Source organism: Hipposideros armiger, unplaced genomic scaffold (genome assembly GCF_001890085.2).
Source record: "Hipposideros armiger isolate ML-2016 unplaced genomic scaffold, ASM189008v1 scaffold_349, whole genome shotgun sequence".
In the NCBI taxonomy this organism is placed as follows: domain Eukaryota; kingdom Metazoa; phylum Chordata; class Mammalia; order Chiroptera; family Hipposideridae; genus Hipposideros; species Hipposideros armiger.
Window position 1 is genome coordinate 272,771 of NW_017731699.1, and position 26,372 is coordinate 299,142.

The following is a 26,372-nucleotide window of genomic DNA, read 5'->3' on the forward strand; positions in this document are numbered from 1 at the left end:
GAGATGCAAATTATTTCTAAATGAGAATCTAGAAGAAAGGCAGGCTCCTTACAGTCCTCTATGCCGGAGAAGCATGAGGCCTGCGCTGCTGCCCTGATGTGTCAGTTTGCAGAAGTGACTCTCAGTCATGAGAGTTGGTGTGTGATAAGAGTCACCTACCCTGTTCTTCAGGAGATAAAATATCCAGTGTCAGAGGCTGGGGAGAGAGATTACTTATCACAGAAGCAGAAACAACTCTGTCCTTAACTATTCAGCAAGTATTCAACCCAGACCAGCATATCACAGTTAAGAACAAAAAACGATTCCTTTAAAACCAAAAGACAAAAACTAGGACTCAAATTACCGTATGAGGAAATGTTTTCTTTCATCCCTCTTGATCATCCCACCTCAGAAATTCAGTTAGGCCTAATCCTAAACTCTTGAATCCAAAACTTCTTAGATTGTTCATAAATGAAAAACAGTCATAAAAATATAGCATATCAGCCTATATAGCAACTAATTGTTACTATGATATCAAAACGCTCTGTAAGACTGAGCTGGTTCCATGCACAGTAACAGAAAAAGAATGTGAATTTGGAATTAGAAACTCAGCAATAATGAAATCACTGGCACATATCCTCGTGTACCAGGGGAATGCTGCAGCTACCTGGCCGACAGAGGCATCTCAGGCCTCCTCACACAGCAGCTTTCGGGGACAGTGACAAGGATATAGCAAAAGGATGTCATTTTCTCTCAAGAGGTGAAGGCTGTTTGGTGATGAGTGCCTTTGGTTGTCACAATGTCACCAGTCCTGATTAAATGAGGTCTCATGGAAAGCAGGTTCAGTCATATGGCCTTGAGGCCTCAATACTGAGCACCCCTACTGGCTGCATTGTTTCTGCACTTACACTTTTGCACGCTGGTCTCGGTTGGGCCCATGATAGAGATAGACTGTTAATTTGTTGCTGCTCACACGCTTCTCCACCTCCTTTTTCCAATGATGGATCAGGGAAGCAGGACAGATGATAAGTGTTCCATGGGAAGTAAACTCAATGGAGTCTTTACAGGGAGAAAAAAAAATCAACATCTATTTATATTCATTAAATAGACTTTAACTTCCTAAACACAGTAACTTTCTCTTGATTGACTTATTCCTTCAATCAATATTTTTATCAACTGCTGCTCTTATTTCTACACACAGCTTACAGAATAAGAAATGGATGAGATGTTCTTTTAACTCAAAACAGTTAATTACTTCTTTATTTTCCCCTATAAAAGCATGAGATGGGCTAAAGAGGGAGAGGAAAGTAGGTAGTACATGACCTCAGTCTAAAAAAAAAAACACAAAATAAAACAATGCACTTTCACAGTGGCCATAAAGTAGAAACTGGATCATTTCCCAACTCGTCCTGAGCTGATGCATTAGAGGGAAGTATTATTTTTTTTCAAAAAAACATTAAAATTACATCTACATTAAAATGTAAGTACAAAAACCCCTAAGAAAACATTTCTTTGGAACAAGTTAGTGATGGAGTGGTTGTACTGCTGCCCCCTCATCCGTGTGTGTGTGTGTGTGTGTGTGTGTGTGTACACGTACCAGGATCCAGCGGCAACAGTGGTCATCAGAGGCCCTGACAGCAGATGGTCACAGATTTTTTTTTTAACTCTCTAGCCAACTGAAAAGTATACCTGTGTATGTGGCAACTTACATGTGGTGCTATCTACACACGATATATAGGACCTTTAAAGTACTTACAATTATTACATTTTAAAAACAGGTTGAAAGAAGATAGAAATTGTCTAGAATCTGGAATCTTCTGGAATTTCAGAAACATGGAAAACAGCTGCTATGAGGGCTAAAATCTGCATTTGGGACAGACCTTCATTAAAAAAATATTATATTAACTAATTTGAATCTACCCTGTAATGTTACCCTCAACACTAACAAAAATAATCATTATTATGTTTAAGTCTTCCAGAACCTTAGCTTTTTCCATAAAAATTTTCTAATCACAGGTCAAGCTAAGTTTATATTAAAAAGGATAAAGTCACTTATAATTAGCATAATCAGCATCAGAAATGATACCACAAGAAAGTAGTCTAATACTAGATTTCCAATAGATTAAATATGACCAAAAATGCCCTTTCGTGGCTTAAACGTTTCCCCTCTCTGCTGGTGCAAATGCTTTAGGAAACAGCAGGCTAGGAAGGCATGTGAGTACCATCTTTGGAAAGCCAAGTCAAGGCCATGTTTTTGTCCTTTTCTTTGTTTTTCTCTTGATTCTTCTGGACCAGGATGAGTGCGATCATTGTCAGGGTTTTTCCTAATCCCATATCATCCGCTGAAAAATAAAAACAAAAACAGGAGAGTTAATTACTCAGAGTAGAGAGTCAACTCAGCTTCGAGAGAGGAAACCACTGGTAGACATGCACTCCATGCTCTCTTTGCTGTTGGGGCCAATCGGGCACTGCGCTTTGCCAGCCCTAATGAAGCCTGTGCTTTTCTTATTTAAATGAACCCTAGTTCTTGCTATTTGTTTTGATCTAGACCAAAGACATTTACTGTGACTCGTAAAACTTAAGCTTACTATTTAGACCTATTCTAGACTCCATGTTGCATTATTACTTACCTAATGCATTCACTGATACCTCTCTCAGTTTGAAGATGTTGCCTAGTCTTTTTATTTGTTACCCGCCCCAAAAGGAAAAAAGATCCTGTAGAGATATTCTACCGACTTGACTGGTGCTTCCACATTTCTGGAGTTAACTCAAAACAGCCCTCCATTCCCTTAACTTACTCATCAGAGAGGGGCATAAATGAACATTTCTTGGGTAGTCTCATTGTGCCAGTCACTGAACTTATCCAATTTACTATTTATGCCCTATAAAACATTATCCCCACTTTAACCGTTAATCACTCTGACATAAGCAGGAGTAAAATGTCACAGCATGGGTTCTGGTCCAAATTCTGGCTCTGCCCCTGTGCAGAAAGAGTTAGCCCAACAGCCCTGCCTACTATCCACTGAAAGCCCTGCTTACAAGGCCGGCCCTTGGCTGGTGTCTGGCAGCTCGGATCTCAGGAAGCTTCCCACCACTGAAAGAACTGCTAAGAGTGGCTCACGGTGCCTCACCTATTTGTACAATACGGTTCATGTGAACACCTTCTAGAGGTATGCAATTTAAGTACATAATATGCTGAAGCTGCCTATGTGACCAGGCCCGGATAAAAACCTTGGTTACCAAATCTCTCTCTCTAACAAGCTGCCCTGGTTGGCAACATTTTAGATGTTGTCACATCTCACTGCTGGGAGAAATAAGTACGCCCTGTGTGACTCCACTGGGAAGGCCTCTGGAAGCTTAAGCCTGGTTTCCCCTGGAGTCTGCCCCATGTGCCTTTTCCCTTTATTAATTGTGATTGCATCAACTCAAGATAATTTTATTATTATTTTTTAATGTTGTAATAAGTTATACCGTGAATATGACTATGTGCTCTGCATCCTCCTAGCAAATCATCAAACCTGGGGATAGGGCTGGCCGAGTGGCGCGTTGGTTAAGAGTTGGCTTGGAACGCCAGCTCTGAGCTGCAGGGCCCCAGTTCGGATCCCACATGAGGGCCAGTGACGCTGCGCCCTCTACAGCTAAGATGGTGAACAACAGCTCAACCTGGAGCTGGGCTGCCGTGAGTCGCTGGCAACGGCGCAGGCTGCAGCATGGCTGGCTGACAGCGGGCGTGTGTTTTCGTGAGCTGCCGAGCTACCAAGCCGCCGTGAGCGGCCGTCCAATGGCTGGTGAGCGACTGCCTCACCCAGGAAGAGCACAATGATAATACCAACATGGGCCAGTGAAGCGACGTCCTCCACAACTAGACTGAAGAACAAAAGGACAGCAACTTGTCTGTTCCCCTCCCCCAGCTCCCCAATAAAATCGTAAAAAAAACAAAAAACTAGGGATAATCTTAAGGACCCCCAGCACAGCCATTTACTAGCCATAGTGGACATTTGTCATGTTTTCTAGAAGTTGAGCACCTTAGAAAATTGTAGTTTTGAGTCCCCAAAGCAGAGCCTGAAAACCTTGCTCTCTGGGCTCCTCTAGAGCTACGGTACTGGCAGCATGACCTGGCTCCACAGACTACATGTACTCACACAAGGCTTCAATTCAGATGTCAGCAACTTGAGAAAAGAGGCTCCCAGAGAAGTCCTTCCTCCAGGAAGGGGTGGGGACAGAAGGGTCTGACTTTGGGGCGGCACTGCTTTCCTCTAGTGCCTCATGGAGCAAAGCAGCCATGACACTTTCCACAGACACTCAGTTTATCACTTGGCTTTGGCCACTGCTCCTCCAAGTTTGGCCTCCAGCCAGGCTCTCCCATCTAAAGGGATTCTGTGGATCACTGCAGAATGAACTGTCTCTGCTTAATCAGCCAGTCAGCTTCTACTGCTTGCAACCAAGCCCTGGCTGGTCCTACAGCTGTGTACTCATGAGTGTGTTGCTTGGCCATTGCATACCTCAGTTTCCTCATCTGGCAAAGGGGGCAACAACCCCACAGAGCTCTTGACAGGACTGCAAGAAACAATGCCACCACGCATTTGCTGGCCCTCACCACAATACCACTTACCCAGAATTCCTCCTTGTGGCTTCTGACTTTCTCGCCAGAGTAACCAGGCTAATGCCTGCTTCTGGTGCAGCAGCAAAGGGACCTAACAAAAGTAACGACCAAAAGTTAAGTACAAATTCCTCATGAGACAGAGGCTATCCTGGATCCTGGCTACATGGACTCCGCACCCCACTCTTTGATTTTCTGTAAGTGATCCTCCCAGTGTTCTCGTTGTCGTCTAAGTTGCCTGTTTCACCTGGAAGTCCATGACTCCATCCTCTCACCTTGGATAAACCACACATCCTGGCCTGCCCAGGACAGTGGTGACTTATGCCTACTGTCCAGCATGTCTGTCCAGAGCCTTCTCTTACCCTCAAGCAGGAGTCCTGGCTTGTCTGCTTAACCAGCCCGAGTCAGCTTCCACTGCCTGCAGCCAGGACCTCTAACTGGTCCCCTTACTTTCACGAGCCGTGCTGTTGGCTTTTCCTTGTTCTCTCTGAAATGTCACTCTCCTATCTCTAGCCAGGGTCCCACTCTGCACTGCCAACCATAATTTTCAATAGCTCTTTAACTGGCATCCTTCTAGTTGTTTTTTACTCGGGTTTATCTTGTACTCAGTGACAAAAATCATCTTCTTAAAACACCCCTGCTCAAAATTCTACAGTGATTCCACAGTATCTCTTGAGCTGGTCCAATCTACATTCCTTCACCAATGCCAGGCTATGGCAAGGGAGTCCTGCTCAGTAATGTCACCTGCGGCTCCCAGCTCAGGTACCAATGTCACCCTGTCCTACCAGTCTCTCTGTCTTCCCTCTAACCACCACTCCCTCTGACTGGAGGGTCTGGGTTCTGTCCCCTCTGCTATCTTTAGGCCTACAGCTTTAACGCACCAAGTACGAAGGCAACAAATAATGATTGACCCAGAGTGACTTTTCCTTTATTTTGAATCCCTTTTGTACCTTGTACACAGTCTACAGTACATTACAAGGCACGTTTTATCTTTGTCTTCAAGTTGCTTTCTAATTGCTCTATGTATGTTGTATATGCACTTTCACCCCAACTAGTTCATCAACAGCAGCAATTCCTTTGTATCCTCGTGGCACCTATGGAAGGTCAATAAGTGGATCCGTTACTGCTACAGGTATATATACTTGACCCTTGAACCATGAGGGGGTTAGGAGCACGGACACCCGTGCAGTCAAAAATCCACATGTAACTACTAGTCAGCCGTCCACACGGACTCCCAACCATGGATCAAAAATACAGTTGACCCTGAACAATGTGGATTTGAACTGAGTGGACCCACTTATACGCAAATTTTAAGTGGGCTCGTGCAGTTCAAACCCACGCTATTCAAGGGCAACTGTATAACTTTATGACTATAAGAAAAAAAGTGGTGTTTTTTTCCTCACTGCTAAACAGAAGAGGAGAAAATACTGCAAGGGGAGCTACTAAAGCATTATCTACAGGAAAGACACATCCGCATGGCGCTCCGCCCGGCAACCGCACAGCAGTCACCCTCTCCAAGGGCCCTGGGACACTGTTCCCGACACTCTGTACTGTGACTCCGCCCTGGCTCACCTTCAGCCCAGCCGGATCCTCTGCCACAGCCGTCTCGCCAGGACACGACTCCAGTGATCGGTGCAGCTCATCAATGGCTTTACTTGTGACTTTCCACACGGCGTAAAGGCTATCGTGGTTCGTAGAGCCTGCATATAGATAGGTGTTACCTAAAGGTGTCACATGTGTTGTCCTGGCTATAGCTGCAAAAAGGTGTTTTGTTATTTGCTGATTGATGGCTCAGTATGGACTAAAAAATTCCTTTTTTTTTTTTCATTTAGTTTTAATTATAGTTGACATATAATTTGGGGCTTAAATTTCTTGCCTCCAGATTCTCCTAGCCTCACAGGCTCCTCTATCCTCATTCTCTGTCTGCTTTTTTTAATCACATAAAAAAAACTGTTACAATAAAGGACAAAATAATAGAAAGTCAAATGAAAAAAATAAGATAACCTATCATATTCTTGGTAGGTTTTTCTTCTCCAGCTTTGAAGAGCTGGCAGACAAAAGATCCCTGGGGCTGGATGCAATGGAAGGTCAGCAATAGAAAAGTCATGCTGGGTGAAGTTTGGGCAGACAGGGACAGACAGCCCCTGGCGTGCACGTCACCAGCCCCAGGAAACACTTCAGGCTGGGAGCCCACTCATTCCACACGGAGAACCTCTACTCTAGATAGTTAACAAATGCAGGCACCTCAGCTGGTTGCAAATTTAGGGATGAAGTAGCCAAATCACAGGCTTCTCTAGACCAATACACATTAAACTATTAAAATGTTTTTAACTGAAAAATTATTTTAGTGGAATTCTCTCTAAAACATAGCACATACTTGCTGACCTTAATCATCTAACTTAATTTAATTTCCCTCTAGGCGACTCAGTCACTGTTACGATTATGGAATGAGACTGTAACATAGCAACGTTCTGAAAATGGTCCTACGCAGCCAAACCCATGACACAACTGTAACAGGTACATCTTCCATCCCCGCTTAGACTGACCTTAGCTCCATCTGGCACCGAGTCTGCCTCTTACACCCTGGTTAACTACTTCTCTTCAGCTTCCTCCCATGCCTTTCTTTCTCCCTGCTTGTTTTCTTCTCTCCTTTTCTCTTTCTCTATCCTACTAGCAGTTCTCAACTGGGTGGAAATCAACTTTAGCTTTGCCAGTCACTGCCAGCCAACCTGAGCTCCGTCCTGTCACCAGCGCACCGACCCATCATATGACGCATCTGAGGCACTACCTGGGTCCTCATTCTGCAGTTACTTCTGAGTTCATCATTTTCTGGAAAGTTCAGGATGGAAACACACGGATACAAATGTATCTGCTGGTCTACCTACCTCACCTCATCATGATGCAAGTTCAAGTTTCATCCACATTTACTAGATGATGCCTATGTGCCAGCCACTGGGCTGACTGAGCAAGGTCAGTGAACAAGGCAGACACAGTCCCTGCCCTCACGGAGATCTACAGAACACTGTGCAAAGCTCAGCTAAACAGTGTCATCTTTCTTATTCGGGCAATTTAGAAGTCAGGGATGGCTTCTCCCTTCACATGGGCACAGACATCTACTAGGCAGCACTGACCTCATAGGTGTAGCTGCTCAGGACGGGGCCAGGCCCTTGGATTTTACCTCCAGAGCACTGCCTGGACTCGCCAGCAGCTTCCTGGCAGGCAGCCGTTAGTCCTAGAGATCCCAGAGGCTGGAGGTCCTGACCCTGCAGGGCTCTGGGCGGCACCCACCGGGGAGGGTCACTGGGAGCGTGGGTGGAGGTACTCTGCTGTGGTACTTGAGCATTATTCTTCTCACTAGGACCTGCTGAGAAACCATGAGAAGGCCATTTGGAAGCTCAGAAGAGTGAAGGGATTACATGTGTGTGGTGAGGCCAGAAAGGGTGGGATGGCCGCCATTCCAGTCAGCTGGGGAAGGCTTCCCAGAGAGCATAGCATTTAAACAGCTGCATAAAACAATGGGAAAGTGAGTTGAGTCCACAGGAAATCGGAGCAAGTTTTTATAAATCACAGGTATAACTTAAATGAAAGCTCAGGAGCAGATAATAAAATGGAAAGGTGAAGGAATCAACATATTCTTTATCAAGATGGCGTCTCAAATGTGTCTTGTAAAAGTTCATGCAAACCCCAAGTTCTGGAGCATACATAACCCACTTTACCTGGCTCTGGGGAGAGGGCGAGAGCACCGAGTGCTTCCTCCAGCTCCTGAATTTGCTTGAGCAACTTCTGACCCTTGTCTGGAAGCACCTGGATGTTCACCGATGCCAGTGTGCTCTGAAAAACAGGTCCGATAAAATGGATCTTTCCTCTCACGTTATGAGCAAGACAGCTTCAGATTAAAATACCTAAAATGTTGGGGCCGGCCGAGTGGCTCAGTTGGTTGAGCGCGAGCTCTGAGCAACAGGGTCGCTGGTTCAATTCCCACATGGGCCAGTGAGCTGCGCCCGAGCCGAGCTGCCAACAGGTGGCAGGATGGCTCAACTGGTGAGAGCACGTGCTCCTAACAACAAGGTTGCCGGTCGACTCCCACATGGGATGGTGGGCTGTGCCCCCCACAACTAAGATTGAACACGGCACTTTGAGCTAAGCAGCCACAGGCGGCTGGTTGGCGACTGGACTTGGAGCTGAGCTAGCTGCGCCCTCCACAACTAAGATTGAAGGACAACAACTTGGCTGTTCTCCTTCCCCAATTCCCTAATAAAATCTTTAAAAAAATAAAAAAATATAATGCTAAAACTCTGAAATTATGGTCTTTTAACTACTCTATGTGTGAAAACCACAACTTTTTTTTTTTAAACTGAGCTGACCTATCAATCCTGAAAATATAAACACAGGAAAAGGCAGAAACTAAACATCCAGCTACAAAATCTTTTTCACATTACCATCTTTAACTCGTCTGTGGAGTCCCATATCTGCCCAGAGCAAGCAATGCTGTGACCTGAAAACAAGACAGAAGTCAGCAGTTACCTTCTTCTGTTTCAGTTGTGTTGTGAGGTGTGTACGTTGGGCTGCTGGGTCTGAAGGTTCTATCCTCTTGGAAACCCCTGAGGCAGGAGACATTTTTCTTTGCACACTTTGACTAGGGAATTTATGGTTGTCCTTCTGTGAATCCGGAGAACTATCAAAGAGTAGTGGGCTTCCTGGCTGACAGGAAACAAAATCATCATCTTCACTGTCGCTACTGCTTGCGTCAGTTTCTCGCCTCTTCCCCAGGGAGTGCCCTGCGGCCAGTGGTGCAGGCTGCGTGGCGGATGCTTTTGGCACGGGCACTCCGCGGGTCTCCGATGGCACCTGGAAATGCCCTGGGAGCCTCTTCTGAGTGCTCCGCATGCTTGGGTTGTCCTTTGCCTTTGTTTCTCCAGCCTCCCAGCCCTGGGGGTGCTCCTTGCTGAGCTGTTCCCCTTGCTGGGGCTTGCTTTTTGGGTTCTGACTGTGAACATTCTGAGGCAAAGTCCTGGTTTCCTGTACTCTCAGAGGTTCTGGTTCTTTGGGCACAGAATAACTCTTGCCATTTGATTTCTCCTGAGGAGACGCAGGCGGTTTTCTCAGCTCATCCCCATGGCGCTGTCTGGATTTCATCTCAAAAAGGTTTCTTTTGTGCGTCCCTTCAGCCTCCTTGGCTTCCCACTGAAGCTCTGCCTTCTGCCCTTGCTGCTTCTCTTGAGCTGCAGATTGTTTTTTCTTTACCCCCAGGCCAGATGAGAGCTCTTGCTCCTTCCAGCAGTTAGCTTCAGTCCTCTTTTCCTTCTTTTGATCCAAGGGCGGATCCCCCTTTTCCCTTTGCTTATCAGCCATCTTTTCCTCATTGCCACCTTGGATGAACTGTTTCCAGAGAGACGGTTCTTGATTCTTGTCAAGTACCTTGAACGGGTTTCTCTGACTGGAAGGAAAATGAAATGGCTCAGATGCCTGCTGAGCCTTAGTGGTTACCGAATGTTCTTTGGAATCAGGATCCTAAAAGACAAAGAAAATCATCTTAATATAAATGTTAGTGCAACCTTCATATCTAGAATGCCTTTTTTCAGAGGAAGGGAAACACAATAAAAGCAGTCCAGTATTTCTGAGTATGCCCAGGACCATTTTTGCCTCTAGGAAAGATGGTGTGCCAAACTCACAGAGCAACCGTTTCTTAACAGTGCTTTCAATGCTTGGTTCCTTCTCTGTCCATCATCGCTACTTTTCCAGGCCTCAAGGAAACGCAGTGACCAAATCAAAATGCTTGTACAATAGCAAGAGCCACAACAATGCACTTTCATGAAAAACTATTCTCTCAAGATGAACTTCTCTTCAAACTTAAACAAGGTCCTATGCTGGCTTTGATTTTGGCTTTAGGAAGGTTTCACTGCGGAAGCCTAGAATCATAGGTTTGGTAGAGTCTATCCCTCTACCAAAACAAGTCTTGGCACCTCCCTAGGTCTAGTTCCTTACCCTGGGTATCTGTAAGGTCTCTCCTTGTTCTCACATTCTAGGAGCTTATGAATTATATTCAACTTGTACCAGTATCAAGGAGGTATCGGTCTATAAAAGGATGCTAAAGTTAATCAAGTAAATCTAAATTTTTCCCTAAGTAGGAGAATATTGACTATAATTAAGAGCTTGAAAAATATTTAAGTAAGTGAAATAGGAGGCAAATAATTAAATCTTGAATATAACCAGTCCTTTGAATTAAAAATCCCACCAGGGTCTACCCACTGCCTTTCAGAGATAGTATAATAAAGACCAACCAGTTTATATTGTACTTCAAGGTCTTTTCAGGTGATGCCACAGATTGAACAGTCTTAACATAGCAAGTTTAAAAACAGGTGAAGAATTCCTACCTGCCATGGGACAGTTCCACACCATTGCTTCCCCTCAGCCTTACTTCGATTGCATCGGAAGAACAATCTAAAAAGTATAAAACACAAATAATCAAGGCCATGAAAATCCATTAAAACAATAAACAAATCTGCTTGAAATCCAAGAAAACATTTTACAATTATTTGATATCAGTTTTCAAAGGTCATCTGAAACCAGTTACTCTTATATGTACCTTTAACAATTCTCTGCTGCACAGGGTATTTATAAGGGCTGAGAAGTGAAAGAATAGAGGTGTCATGGTAACCAGAAGAGATGCACTGGCTTATTCTTTTTACTCTGTAAAGAATGACTGAAATGAAGACACTGATCAGCGGTGGCTGCTAAAATCAGAAAAAGAGAGATAACCAGACATTCAGTGTCCCTGAATCCGGTCAAACCCCTAGATCCAATTACCAACTTACAGGAAATACAGAGGAACACAAAACACTAGACCATAGGGATGTAATCTGCAAAATCCCGACAGTGGGAAATGTTATATGACAAACAACTTGATTCCTTTAACAGATAAATCACAAGGGAGAAAAAACGATGGAGAGGAAACTTAAAGGGACTTAAAAGAAATATGTATCAGGCCGGCCGAGTGCCGCGATGGTTGAGAGCTGGCTTGGGATGCCAGAGGGCCCTGGTTCGGATCCCAAATATGAGGGACAGTGACACTGCCCTCCACAGCTAAGATGCTGAACAACAGCTCAACCTGGAGCTGGGCTGCCATGAGTCCCCTGCAACGGCGTAGGCTGCAGCCCCTGTGGCAGGGGGTTGCCATGGGCTACTGCGCCAGCAGCCAGCATGAGCGGCCAGTCGCCGCAGTGAGCAGCCGTCTAGAAGTCGGTGACTGGTCTGCCTCGCCGGGAAGAGCGCAATGATGGTGCCAACTTGGGCCAGAGAAGTAACGTCCTCCACAACTAGACTGAAGAACAAAAACGACAGCAACTTGTCTGTTCCCCTTCCCCCAGTTCCCCAGCGCTGTTCCCATCCCCCAATTCCCCAATTAAAAAAAAAAAATCTTTAAAAAAAAAAGAAATATGTATCAATTGCCATTTGTCTTGATTTAAACAAATAAAAACAACTAAAAATAAACTATGGCATTCATGAATCTACTGGAAATTTATACTCCAACTGGTTTTTAAAAACAAAAAAGAGTCCATATCTTTTAGAGCTACATACTAAAAAATTTATAGAATAAATTATGTTATCTAGGATCTGTTTCAAAATATGGCAGGAGTTGGGGTGTGGAGTCGGTAGAGTATGTATGAAATAAGATTAGCCATGAGCTGGTAATTATTGAAGTTCTCATGCTGCATTGTTCTATCCTATCTACTTCTATATATATTTGCAATCTTCCATAAAAAAATTTTTTTTTAAAAGACTGAATATAGATTTACATATCCCAATGCAATTCCCTGCACATTCAAACACAGCTTACACTCCAACTATGCAGACATGGCTACACTGCCCCAATCCCAAATTAAGCCATACACTCTCCAGCCTACCAGACTTTGTATGTGTACCTCCCCCATCCAAAGGATGCCCTTTATCCATTTGCCTACTGTCTTCCCCATTACCAGCTGTCAATAGGTCCCTCAATGTCTAGTTCAAGCCATATCTCCTTTGCATGGTTTTCCCACATTCCCTTCCCTGTTCATTCATTGTACTGCTTCTGTATTTTTGTTATATTTATTAGTTGCATTACATTTGTACCTGTCTATCTACTTGACTATATTTTCAAAAACTGGAAGGCAATAATCGTATATGATCTTTATTCCTAGCTATGCCTCGACTTTTGTACATAATAGTTAAGCATTGATAAATAGAACCAACTGATTTTTTTCCTTACCTAAAATAACACCTCAAAAAATTTTAAATAAGAGCTTTTAAAATATGTATTTTATTTAAATGTTTAAATAGGTAATATACTCAATCAAAAATTATAAAATGGCAGTGAAAAGCACCCCCTCACCATGCTTTCTCTCTCTCTCTCTCTCTCTCTCTCTATATATATATATATAGTTTACAACTGCACAATTTTCCACTACATGGATGTTCCATTATTTAATTAACCAGACCCTTCTTGATGGACAGTATGGGTTCTAATCTTCTACTATTAAAAGCAATGTCACACGAATACCTTATACACTTGTCATTTCACATGTGTTTTAATATACCTGTAGGCAGGGTAGCTCCTTATTTCTCATATTGGGCCTTCTCTGTTTTATCCTGATCATTTAGCTTCTGGATTTTATTTACTAGTTCTCTTTTTTCTGTTTTCTAACTCATTAAGTTCAATTTTGACCTACATTAATTCCTTCTTTCTGCTTTCTTTCAGTTTAATTTCTTGTTCTTTTTCTAACTTCTAAAATGAGTCCCGTGATATACAACAGGAATCACAACAGTCAGAGACGTAATTGAACATGAATCCTGAGCAGGTCCCGATCTCTCGAAGCCATTACTTCCCCTGGACATAGAAGCAAAGATAAGCCCAAAACGGACAAGTATTCCATAAAAGTCAAGCTAAAAAGAAAACAGGTCCAGGCCCTCTCATACAAATTCATAATTTTCCCATTCAAGCTCATAATTTTAAAAAAATTTACTGGTCTCTTTAATTTTTCTCACTGCAATCAGCTATTATAGTGAACATGTTAATAAAATGTCTGAAATGCTTGGAATGCATAAAAATTCAAAGTATTGGCTACTATTAGGAAGTACTACTAACCAAAATAAATCAAGAACAAATTGCTGATGATATTTAAAGTGTATCAAGTTCTTGAAATTTACTGCAAGAACATTTCATAAATAACACCTATTTTAAGGCCCAAGCCATGTACGTAGACTTTCAGAAGGGCAAGATTTGGAGAAAGAAGGAAGAAAACACACCAAGCATCCACTACATGCTAAGCACAGTGCTAAAAATGCTTTTACTTACATTTTTATTAAAATCAATGTGGATGGGCTTTTGTTTTTAGGATAAAAAGCTTGTTATATTTATTAAATTGTAAATTAACAAAGAAAGCAGTTGAACTATATTCTTACAGAGAAAGCAAATATTGATTCTACTAAAAATAATGCAATTTCCTCAGTGTATTACTTATTTTCCAGGACACAGGTTATAAAGAATAATAATAAACCAGCTAGAGGAAGCCAGAACCTCTGCAATTCTCTCTTCTTACTAAAGGCTGACTGTCCCACCTGGCATCACACTGTCAAGTGCGTTCACTTCAGCCAGGCTGCGATTCTCTCAGGCTCCACAAGCGCCCTCTGTTGGGTCGCATCCCAGCCCAGCTACATCATTATCTCTGAAAATGAAGACACTTTATTTGACTAGCCCCTGTGGCATTTTCCTTTTCTGTAAAATGGTTAAAAAAAAAAAAAAGAAAGCACCTACCTCATATGATCACTTGTGAAGCTCCAATGTATTAACACATGTAAAATAAAAAAATCAGACCAGGGCCTGACCCATATTAAGGACTCAATAAATAACAGCATTCATTAGTCCACTCCTGCTGACCACCTTGATTATTCCTACAGCCTTACATGCTTATGGCCTGGTACACGTCCTTGTCCTTTTCTCTATCCAAATTTTAAAGGTCATTCGAGGCCAAGTTCAAGTCTGAATTCCTCCACTTCCTCAGTAATCTTCATCAGCCTTAATAATCCCTTACTGTAGGTCTTAGAAGCATCTGACATTTGAAGACATCCAATTTAGCATCCTAACATGTGCAGGTGAGACCGCTCACAACCTTCTGAGGCCTAATCGTTATTATCCCAGTTGTATCATAGGGCCTTTCTAAATATGGGTTCACTTCTTTGTATGCTCCAGCAATGGAAAAACATAAAGCTGGATTTCTACCTCATTCTTTTACCCTAAAATTCAAGATGGAACAAAAATATAAATGTAAAAAATGAAACTTTAAATGTCCTAGGGGAAAGAAAAAACAAGAGATGAATATTTTTTTAATTCTAACACAAAGGCTTCTCTAAGCATAACATAAAACCCTGCAGCTGAGAGATATACAATGCAGTAATTCTGACGACAAAAAAGTTTTAAACTTCCATATGGTAAAAATACTATATGCAAAACTCTAAGTCAAAATGCAAACTGGGCAAAGTAATTGTTATACACATCCGCAAGAGCTAACATCCTCCACACACAGGATGATGTCTACTGGACAGCACCGGGCACGCTACTCTGCGGCATCTATACTACTAAGTACTGGCTTTACTGAGGGGGTTCTTCAGAGGTTGGGGCCTGTGGTCCTTCGGGCGCGTGCCCAAATGCCTCTCTGTCATCAGCCTAGAATAATCATCAGTGGGCTGGATACTCTGCATGCCAAATTTTTTTTTTTTAAGAGGGCAGCATCACTGGCCCTCACATGTGGGATCCGAACCAGGGCCCTCTGGCATCCCAAGCCAGTTCTTAACCTTCGCGCCACTCAGCTGGCCCTCTGCATGCCAAATTTTACCCAAGAACTAACCACACAAGTTTTCTAGACATACAAAGATTCAAGTGTTATTCAAAAGGAAATATCTTGAACATCCCACTACAACCAGTTACTTAAAGAACTAAAGCTTGTTTTACCTATTTATAGGCAGAAGAGTTTTTCCATCAATTTTGACCCCATATCCTTGAGAATAAGAGGTAAAAAGGCAGGGTGTGGGGTGAGGGGGAAGAAGAGAAGAACTTGAACTCAGGAGCTCAATGACAATGCATGACATGTAAATCGAGGTGTGCCACTTTACACAGTACATCTTTCATGTCAAGGCGAGAGTGCTTCCCTCTGCTTCTACTGAGTGACTATCAGAGCTTCCTAATTGCCCATACACAGAGGGCCACAGCCAAAGGGCCAGTCAAATGCTGATGAGTGGCACCATCTGGTGTTTGATTTGGAGAACTGCACACAAATGCAGCTACGCTCCAAGGTATGAAAAACAGGCATCTCAGCCTCACCTTGGCTCACACCTCCCTCCATGCTCTGTGACATCTGTCTCCTAGCTAGGTTAAGCTTTATACATAATGGCATTAACTTGAGAATGAAAATTACTTTAAGTTCTTGAAAAGAAAACCCAGTTTTGGGGAAGGAAAGACTGTATTCTACGAGGTCATTTTTCCAGAGTACAGTTCTAGCTAAAAGCCTTACTGTCTTATAAGTAAGTCATCATCCATGCATTCCTCTATTTCTGCTTCAATTTCCAGCCCCACCTGAGTACTTGATTTTTCTGTTGTTTTTGTTTTTAATTTATATGTTATTGAACTGTACTTTATTTGTCCTAAAACAGCCTTTTCAAAGTACCTCCTAGTAACAGTGTTCTCGATTTGGGCTAAAAGAATTACATTCATCATACTTTATTTTCCATTTTAAAATAATGATCGCCAAAAAAAAATAAAAATAAGAATAAAATAAAATAATGATCGCCTCTCAGCTTCCTCTACTAGTAAAGAGAATGTTAAGTTCTCAAAATTCTATCTTTAGTCTAGACTCTAGACCTTTCTTCAGAGCTGCACACTCATTTTTCTAGCTGGTTTTATATATATGTAAGATGAGATTAGTTCAAAGCTCTCCGTGTTAGCCACACATCCTAATCCTCTACTAATGTTACTTTTCCTTCCTTGTCTTGTTTTCACCCACAAACCCCAACTTAGCAAGCAACCATTCACTGAGCAGTGACATTGAGCCGAACGCCAGACTAAGTGCATCACATACATGACCTCACTGAATCTTCACAACCCAGGAAGTCAGGGCCACCAGGATCACTAGTCCTGATGAGAAAAGGGGAAGAAACATGCCCTACCGGAAAATGCGTCTTTTCAATTCTCTCTCGGAAACTTTTCTGCAATCTAAGAGAACCCAACTCCACTGCCACTGCCTCAATCCAAGCCCATCTTTCACTTAAAAAAGGGCTTATCTGCAATCAGTTAATCCAAGGTTTGAATCCCAGCAATGCCACTTCATAACCATGAGAACTCAGAGTCCTTTCCTAACCTCTCTAAATGCTTCCTGTCTGTCTGTAAAGCAAGCATACTGAAACCTATCAAAGCAGGTTCGACAATATGACAGGAAGAAATAATGAATATGCCATGTAACAGGCATCCAATAGTAGCTGTTATTTCAGGGGTCCCCTTGGCTCCACCATGTTTCTTCCTAATCTACCCTCCATAGTTCTTTCTTTTTGTTTTAAAGATTTTTATTGGGGAGTTGGGAAAGGGGAACAAGGTTGGGCAATCAGGGAAGGGGAACAGACAAGTTGCTGTCCTTTTGTTCTTCAGTCTAGTTTTGGAGGATGTTGCTTCACTGGCCTATGTTGGTATTATCACTGTGCTCTTCCCACGTAAGGTAATCGTTCACCGGCCATTGGACGGCTGCTCACGGCGGCTCACGGCAGCTCACGCAAGCTCACGCAGGCTGCCAGCCACTCACGGTAGCTTATGGCAGCCCACTGCAGCCCCACTGCAGCCTACGCCGTCGCCGGCGACTCACGGCAGCCCAGCTCCAGGTTGAGCTGTTGTTCACCATCTTAGCTGTAGAGGGCACAGCATCACTGGCCCTCATGTGGGATCCGAACCGGGGCCCTGCTGCTCAGGGGAGGTGTCTCAAGACAACTCTTAACCAATGCACCACTCGGCCGGCCCCATAGTTCTTTTTTTTAATGCAAATTGGATCACAAATTTTTCAGTGGTTTCCACCATCTGAAACAGTGTTTCTGGGGCCGGCTGAGTGGTACGTTGGTTAAAACAGTGTTTCTGTATGGTAGAGGGCCCCCAGTAGCACGCAAATAGTTTTAGATGTCAGGAAGACAACCTGATTTCATGAGCTAGAGGCTAACCAGCCCCACTGTACCAGCAGAAAAGCATCAAAAAGTGCAATTTTTACAAATTCCATTTACAAGTTATCAAAAAAATTAACACCAAGGACTAAATTTAATGAAAAGGGTACAGAACTCCATAATGAAAACTATTCAACAATGCTAAGAGAAAAATTTTAAGTCATAAATAAATAAATATACCATACTCATGGATCAGAAGTTCAATATTAATGTCAGTTCTCCCAAAATGATCTATGTAGATTCAATGTAATCTCAATGGAGTTTTCTGAGGGAATTTTAAGTTGATTCTACATTTTATATGGAGATGCAAAGGACGTAGAACAGCCAATCTTGGAAAAGGAGAAAGTTGGAAGATTCACACTATCTTATCTGATTTTATAAGGATAGGCAAACGGATCAACGGAACAGATTAGCAAGTCCAGAAACAGACACGCACACAGTGGTCAACTGATTTTTTTTAAAGGTGTCAAGCATTTCCTTGGAGAAAGGAAAGTCTTCAAAAAACAGTGCTGAAAACAACTGAATAACATTCATTCAATATTAAATGGAAAAATAAACTTCTACTCCTATCTCATAGGATACCCCAAACTAATTTGAGGAACATTATAGACTAAACAAAAAATGCCATAAGAAAAACCATAAAACTTCTAAAAGAAACCACTGGAGAAATTTGCGATCTTAGATAAGCAAAGACTTCTCAGAGAGAAGGCAAAAAGCACAAACCTTTAAAAAAATTATAAATCAAGAGTTTATGAAAATTTAAAACTTCTGTTTTTCAAAAGATAGTTAACAAAATGAAAACTAGAGACAGGAGAAAATATTCATAATACGCACCTCTGCCAAAGGACTTGTATAGAGAATATATAAAGAGCTCTTCCATCTCAAGAATAAAAAGACAACACAATTTTTAAAATATGCAAAAATCCCAAAAAGTTACACTGCATGATTCCATTCATGCAATATTTTTGAAATGACAAATTTTTTGAAAGGGAGCTAGATCAGCAAGTGGTTATACCAGGGCAACAGAAGGGATCCTGCGATGATGGAATGCTCAATATTTTGATTGTGGTGGTGAATACATGAAACTCCACATGGGATAAAATTGTCATATAGAAATAAATGTATACACACACAATTAGTAAAACTATCTTTACAAACAAGATCAGTGGATTGTCAATATCAATATTCTAGTTGTGACATTACACTAAATTTTGCAAAATGTTACCATTAAGTAAAGTCTACAGGAGCTCTCTCTGTACTATTTCTAATGACTTCATGGAAATCTACAATTGTCTCAATAAAAATTTCAATTAAAAAAATGGGCAAAAGATTTAAACAGATACTTCACCAAAGAGGATGTACAGATGGCAAATGAGCACATGAAATAAACTGTAATTATTCATAAAATAGAATTCAACTCTCAATAAAGAATGAATTACGGATACACACAGCCACACGGCTGAATTTCAGATATTGTTACATGAAAGAAGCCAGACACAAAAGAATACATACAGTATGAATAAAAACAGTGGTTGCCTATATTGGGGGAGGGGGAGGATTAACTAGAAGTGGTTGGTCCGATGACCCTAATGGGGTAATAGAAATAGTCTATATTTTGACTGGGTTCCTGGTTACAAGTATGGGCGTATACATCTCTCAAAACTCAACCAGTTGAACACTTAGGATCTGTGCATCTTATCGCATGTATAGCTCAATTAAGAAAAACAGTACAGGCAGTACTCAGGTGTGTAAAAATTGTGAAGATGGTATTTGAATGCCTGTTTTGGAGGGAAAGAAAAATCAATGTGTAATATATAAATTCTGAACTGCACAGGATATCATATAAAGACCATCACATCTGGCCCCTGCCTTCCTGGCCAGCCTTATCTTCTGAAGTCTCTACTCAAATATATGCTGAACTGTTACCAAACCAAATGCTTGCAATTCCCTGTTACTTCATGCCTCTACCCAATGCAGGGTATTAATCAGTTAAATACAACCCTTTTCTTGCCCCTAGTGAATTACTACTTGGCTTTCAACACTCGTGACAAACACCCTTTGCCGTCTGTTGTATAGACTTCCTGCCCTTCTGAGTTCCCATTAAAAAAAAAAAATGGGAAACTAAACATTTATTGAATACTTCACATCTGGTGGACACTTGTTACACATTACGGAATAAGAAAGTTGACCAGTGAGTGCCAGTTAATGACTCTTGGTGAGCTGGTGTTATTGGCTACTTGAGAGCTGCAGAGAAACTAAGGTGGAGCAGTTTATCCTGATAGCAATCAGAGGTCAGGCTTCTCATTAACCAGTTGCTCAGCAGTGAAGGGGTGACAGATAGTTCAGAAGATATTCAATTCATATAGAAATATTGTTTGTTTTTTAATAATGATTTTTAAAGAATTATCAATCCTAGGAAAAACACACCTGGCACTAACTCTTCCAGGCAAAGACAAAAAAAAGCAGATACACTTAGCTGTTCCTTTTGGACACTTACCCATATTCTTTCGTGCCCTGCAGTGGAAGTAAACCCTGAAGCTCTACCACAAAGTCCGCATGCAATAAGCAATGAGAAACAGGAATGCTAGAGGAAAAAAATGAAATTTTGTTTTAGGAGGCAAAGACTACAAGACAACATCCTAAAACTAAATCCAAACTCTGGGATTTAAAGTCTATGTATGACCTCTACTGGGTTTGTAAATACCACACTTTATGCCAATGTGCATGCCTCTCGGGAAAGGGTCCATGCCTTTCATCTTTTCCCATTCCCCCCAATAACACATGACAATAAATATATCTTTTTCCTGATCACTCAAAAGTTTAAAACCATACTATTAGGGGCCAGCTAAGTAGCTCAGTTGGTTAAGAGCTCACTCAAGAGTGCAAGCTCTGAGTAACAGGGTCATTGGTTCAATTCCCGGCCTGAGCTGAGCTGCCCACAGGTGGCAGGATGGCTGATAAAAAAACAAAACAAAACAAAAAACACTATACTGTGTTATGCAAGCTCTACATTTTGATACCTACGGAATGATTAAGGCTGGTTGGGAATTTTCCTTTATTAACCTGTTTGCTGTCTGTATTACTCATATACCAACTCTAGCAGTACACTCTACTAATTTGTTCCTGTTTAGCATAAGTTTTTTAACTCTTCTTCCAACTTATTATGAGAGAATTTACATATGACATTTGAGAGTAATCAGATTTGAGTGAAGATCTAAAGTACCCTCACATGACTTGTGGCACTTTTTTATTTTGCTTTTATTCTGGTTACTAGACATACTCCAACTAGATCAAGTTTATCAAATTACAGTTTTCAAGTTAAATATTATACTAGTTTATAGAGCAGCACATTTGCATAAATGGAACTCTATATAAAGGGTATGTTTCTTTTAATGTAAAAATGAGTCTTATGCTATCATTAGTGCTTAATTCCTAAGAATCTAAACAAGCTTCCATGTTTCATGAAACTTCAGCTAAGCAGCTCAGTATAGAAATTAGAAATAAATAGTAAACCCTAACATAATGTTGTTGATAGCTTATTTTTGGTTGGTCTTTTCTATCTTTAGATTTGACTGTTTTACTCAAAATCATTTTGTATTGTATTAAAGTGGAGCCCAGTAATTTCTTTCAAATAAAAAAAAAGAACTTAGAAGTATAAGAAAATATTTTCTCTAAAAACTTTTCTAAATCTTAGTCTTTTACTTGGTTTCAGAGCATAACAAAGACACGAATTATCTAAGTCACCTAGAGAAACATAAGAAGTTAACATACATGTTGAAAAACTACTTTCTTTTCTAGCGTTGATATCCATTATGTGCCTTACAAGATATGGGAAAAAAGTTATTTTTCTCTACACATTTCAGTAGAGCGCAGGAAAAATGTTTAATGATGCAACAGTTCACGAAGAGACTGGACAATTTTCCCATTTTAAAACAGATACTTAATATTTCTGGGTTTCAGCTTTCAACTTTGTAGAACTAGAGTACTGAATCAGATGCCTGACTTTCTTTCAGCGTTAATCCCTCAAGTACCTTGTTTCTTTGGATTATCAATCTCACCATCTCAATGCGGAGAATTCTATTTTTAAAGGGTGCTAATCCTCTGACCATCAGAGTCTTTTAACCTCAACTATTTAAAAACCAGTTCGGCCTAAACTACCTCTATGCCTCTATGTCCTCACTTAAATGGGGTGAGGGTGGGGTGGTAATGCCTGGGCAGAAGGAAGTCCTCAAGTCCAGATAAATGAATAAGAAACCAAGAGCTGGAAAGGACCAGAGGTTCCAGATGTGGCTGATCCTCCACTGCACAGGTCTCGGCGGCCCAAAGAGGGTGACTAACCAGCCTCGGGTCACACAGCAAACAGGAGCGGAGCGTCCCCCGAACACGCCTCGCTGTGCTGAGATTACCAACTACTCTCAGCGGTCCTAGTCCCTGGGACGCCGAGCAGCCGAGAGCCGGCGGCTCCTCCCGGGAGGCCCCGCGCGGTCGCAGGGAATTGTGCCCAGCTCGAGACCTACTCGGTGGCGCGCACGAAGGTGCAGGGGTCCGCCCGGCACACGTAGAAACTCTTTCCTTTATTCGGCCCATCGCGGACTCCGGTCTTCAGAAAGCATAAGGTCCCTGAGGAGATAAGGTAGACGACAATTACGCCGCGCTACATTCACAGACTCCCGGGGGAAACCTAGGGCCCTGAACCCTCACCATGGTCTGGGCACCTAACTGCCTGCATCGCGCTCCTTCTCGCCTCTTCCACCCCGCGCCGCTCCAAAGCCTGCTTCCGCCTTTTAGTCCGGCCTCCTCACTCAGGAACCAATCATCAGGAGTGGTCTTAACTCCCACAATTCACCGCCGTGACCTTAATCCCACCCACTAGCAAATACCAGCCAATCATACGGAAATGTTCGCTCACTTCCAGCCAATCACAACTTGGCGCGCCGAAATCAAATATGAGGCTAGGGGGGTTGGCACCTGGGCTTTTGGCTGGGGGGGGGCGTGGCTGAAGCTGGAGGGAGGTTTAGAGGCTGGAGGGACTTCCGGTGCGAGGGAAGCTTCGCTTTGCAGATCCGTGTCCGTGGAGTGGGGTGCGGGCGACGAGGATTACCCTGGAGGTGGCCGTAGAGTAAGCGCGCGTTACAAACCGCAGAGGGGAGCTCTGCAAAGAAAGCTCCTTTCTCGCAGCGCCCCAAGCTTCCCAGCCATCTCCGAGCCGAGGCCTGGCGCTCGTGGGCACTCTGTCGCTGTGCTCGGTCACTGGGGAGGGAAGGCCTGGAGAAATAGTCACCGGTGGAGAAGCCGCCGAAGTTGCGGCGCTGGAGCGGCGCGAACGAGATGGGGTGCGGGAGAGGGGTAATGGGGTTCTCTAAAGCTGTGCGGTGAACTGACAAGTCTGTCATAGGGCAGGTATCAAGACTTGTCTAGGACCCCACAACAATCCTTTAAATTTGCGTAGAGCTTTAGACTTTACAGAGTGCTGACACGTGCACGTCCCTCTTGACTTGGCAAACTGGTGAGATGAGCAGCGTTTTATGGAGGACCCCGAGAATCACAGAAGTTTGAGTGACTCACCCAAGGTCACAGAATTAGTGAGTGGGCGACCTATGTACAGGGGACCGTGCAGCTGTCACCTATGTGTACTGAATGTTCTCTGGGCACTCGTAGTGTTGGAGCCCTGAATTATAAGTGTCCGAGTGGAAACAACGGGAGAGAAACATTACATTTGGTGAAGGGGAATTTTACTTTGTACCTTTTGTCAAACTTTTTCTACTAGTATGTTCTGGTAATATTAAAAATCAAGGATGAAATTAACAGAAAGGACTATAGTATTTGAAATCATAATCAAATTTATTTAACAAAAGGAAGGAATAGAAATCAGACTTACTGCAATAGAGATGGCTTCATATTACAGCTATTAAGGACCATATGTGCAGACATATGGTGTGGCATGTGCTACTGTACTTATTAGGGACAATAGGACAGAAAATCTAATGTCTAGGAAATCTGGGCTACCTGATAAATGTGAATGTCACAGGGGTCTGGAAGAGGGGAGATAAACCTGAGATAATCATTTATTAATTAAACAAGTACATCTTAAATAGCATTTTGTGTGCCCAGTGGGGACTGACTAGGTGCTTGAGAAATGTAAAATTTATTTATACACACAGTTTATAACAACTATTCTAAACACAAGGAGCTTACTCAACATTTGGAGGAGGCTGAACTAGCACGTTGAACACTTAAATTAACAATATAAAATAGTATTTCAATGTCAAGATGAGTAGAATTAGTAAAATCTGTAGGGCTAAAGATGTGTCTGAAACCAAAGGAGTTAGTTTATATGTAACTACCCCTTTGGAACACCTATAGATAAACTTTTGGAGAGGAGACAGGAGCAAAATAAAGTAAATAAACCAATAGAGGCATTTTTATTATTCCCAGATTATAATTCATGCATGGAGAGATTTTTAGGTACATATTTAATAGATGTTGGGAGAAATAGGCCATGAAAACTGGATTTGCTGTTAGAGGGCTATGGTAATTGAATCATTTCTTGAATAATGTATTTTGGAAACAAGACAAAATCAGGGCCTCTTTATTCCATGCAGGAAAAACCTCTTCCTCTGTAAGTATCCCAGCCAATATCGTGGGGTCCAACCCCACGAAAGTATGTAGAGCCAACTCACAGAAAGGGGGAATATTTCTTCCATAAATTTGGGATATGCTACATCAAAATGTTGAGGCTCTGGACAGCTTATCCTACCTAACCATATTTATATGAGTGAAGACAAATTTGTCACTGGGTGAAAGGTGACCAACCTATCAGTATAAACTATAATGAATTATACAATATACACTTTTCCAAATGTACACATAAATTATGTGTATTAACTTTTATTCTTAACTTCTAGGTTTAATTTATATTCTTAATCAGCCTGCAAACCCATGGAGAGACCTTTGCAGCATGTACTTTATGGAGCTGTAGTTTGAGTTGAGAGTTTGAGTTGGTTTTTCTTTAAAGCTTGATTTATTCAAAATGGATGCCTAGAGCTAGATGGTTTAAATACACAGGCTAATGATCCAATAAATTCTTTCCATATGGGGCTGGTCAAACACAAAGTATGTGATGAAATTGTTCTAAAACTGCATTGTGGTAATGGCTGCACAATTGTATAGATTTACTAAGACTCAGAACTGTTCACTTTAAATAGGTGAAATCTATGGTCTCTAAATTATCCCTCAGTCAAGCTGTTAAAAACAAACCAAATTACAAAACTAATGTCAAAATAGCTACATGCTACATGGAAAATAAGAGCTAAGATTAATCATCTAAGACATTTTGGCATTCTAAGGGAATAAAATGGCTGAAGAAGTAAAATAGTCAAAACTCGTTAGCTTCGGATAATGTAGCGCCTTAAGCAGTCTGGTTCTCTGACTTGTGAAATAAAATTTAGAGTGGATCTAACACTCATTTTAATTCTTGAGAATTATATGTTCTCTGGTCAGCATTGTGCTGGCTGGAATACGTAAACATGTCGGACATCTAGAAAACGTGGGTGGTGAGAGGCTCAGCTAGAACAGTCACCCCTTGATATCCCTGTCACTATCCTGCATTGCTTAAAAATAATCAGCAATGCCAAGTTTCAAATTATTTGTCAAGTTCCAATTTCTATGCAACCTTTACCTTGACTCATTATTTTAAAAATTAAATTGTTCAAATTTGTTTTCCCAATTAGCTGGCAATCTATTTAGTTTTCCAAATTTGTAATCCTCTGGGTTTTGCTCATTGCTTTGGGTAGGATGGGGAGGAGTAAAGAATTTCAAATAGTAGATAAATTATTTTTCCCTATTAGGCACATTATTACTATAAGGAAACATCACTATAGCCTAACTTTTTCTGAGGTGTACTCTGAGGCAAGTGCTTAGCATATGCATTCTTAGTTCACACAACTACCCTGGAAGTGGGTATTCTTTTATCCTCACTTTAAGGAATAAGATACCCAAGTTTAGAGTCATTAGGAACTTGCCCGAAGGTCCTGCTTCTAACCACTTACCTTATACAGAGCCTCTCCTCGGACTTTGGAACCAGATATATTAATCTTTTCTTGGCTCAAAGTCGCAAAGATGACACCAGCAGATAGGGGACTGGAAATATTTTTCGAGATTACCAATCCGGTTCTTGCCACTACAATATTTTTATGAAGCATAAATTATTCACTGATTCAGATATTTAATATATGAATGATATACAGACATGGCTCAACAAATCCAAGATAAAAAACAAACCTACCATTTTATAAATGATCACTAGGTAGCAGCATATTAATGTAAAAACCAAACAGAAGGCCCACTTCTTCTGTGGTTTCATTGTTTTTGCTTAATGATATGTAATGGCGATTCAATTTCATTTCATTTTGTGCCTTACAAATATATGACAATTTTATACTTATCCTTTGACATAGGACAGTAAGGGTGATATTATAGTAAGAACAAATCTAGTTATAATTTGAAAACTCAAGAGAATTTACAAATTCTTTGGTTGTAATGATATTTTGTAGTATTGGGTTCC

At 41.7% G+C, this 26,372-nt stretch overlaps 1 protein-coding gene across 3 annotated transcripts in view; it reads right to left on the reverse strand.

Annotated features, from left to right (window-relative positions):
• TTF2 (transcription termination factor 2) overlaps positions 1-22,585 on the reverse strand; it is a 39,288-nt gene extending 16,703 nt beyond the window's left edge. For 2 of the 3 annotated variants that reach the window (XR_002126125.1, XM_019661470.1), the window contains exons 1-11: positions 22,511-22,585; positions 22,327-22,429; positions 20,307-20,393; positions 10,954-11,020; positions 9,104-10,090; positions 8,296-8,410; positions 7,758-7,943; positions 6,152-6,279; positions 4,592-4,673; positions 2,202-2,321; positions 888-1,038 (exon numbers count right to left, since the gene is read on the reverse strand). Coding sequence is in view for 2 of the 3 variants with exons in the window: in XM_019661470.1 (XP_019517015.1) it covers positions 888-1,038; positions 2,202-2,321; positions 4,592-4,673; positions 6,152-6,279; positions 7,758-7,943; positions 8,296-8,410; positions 9,104-10,090; positions 10,954-11,020; positions 20,307-20,393; positions 22,327-22,429; positions 22,511-22,538 (2,054 nt within the window). In the remaining variant the exon portion in view is untranslated. The remainder of the gene's footprint in view (positions 1-887; positions 1,039-2,201; positions 2,322-4,591; positions 4,674-6,151; positions 6,280-7,757; positions 7,944-8,295; positions 8,411-9,103; positions 10,091-10,953; positions 11,021-20,306; positions 20,394-22,326; positions 22,430-22,510) is intronic. The other variant, XM_019661471.1, reaches the window with a different exon arrangement.
• Positions 22,586-26,372: the final 3,787 nt, after the last annotated feature.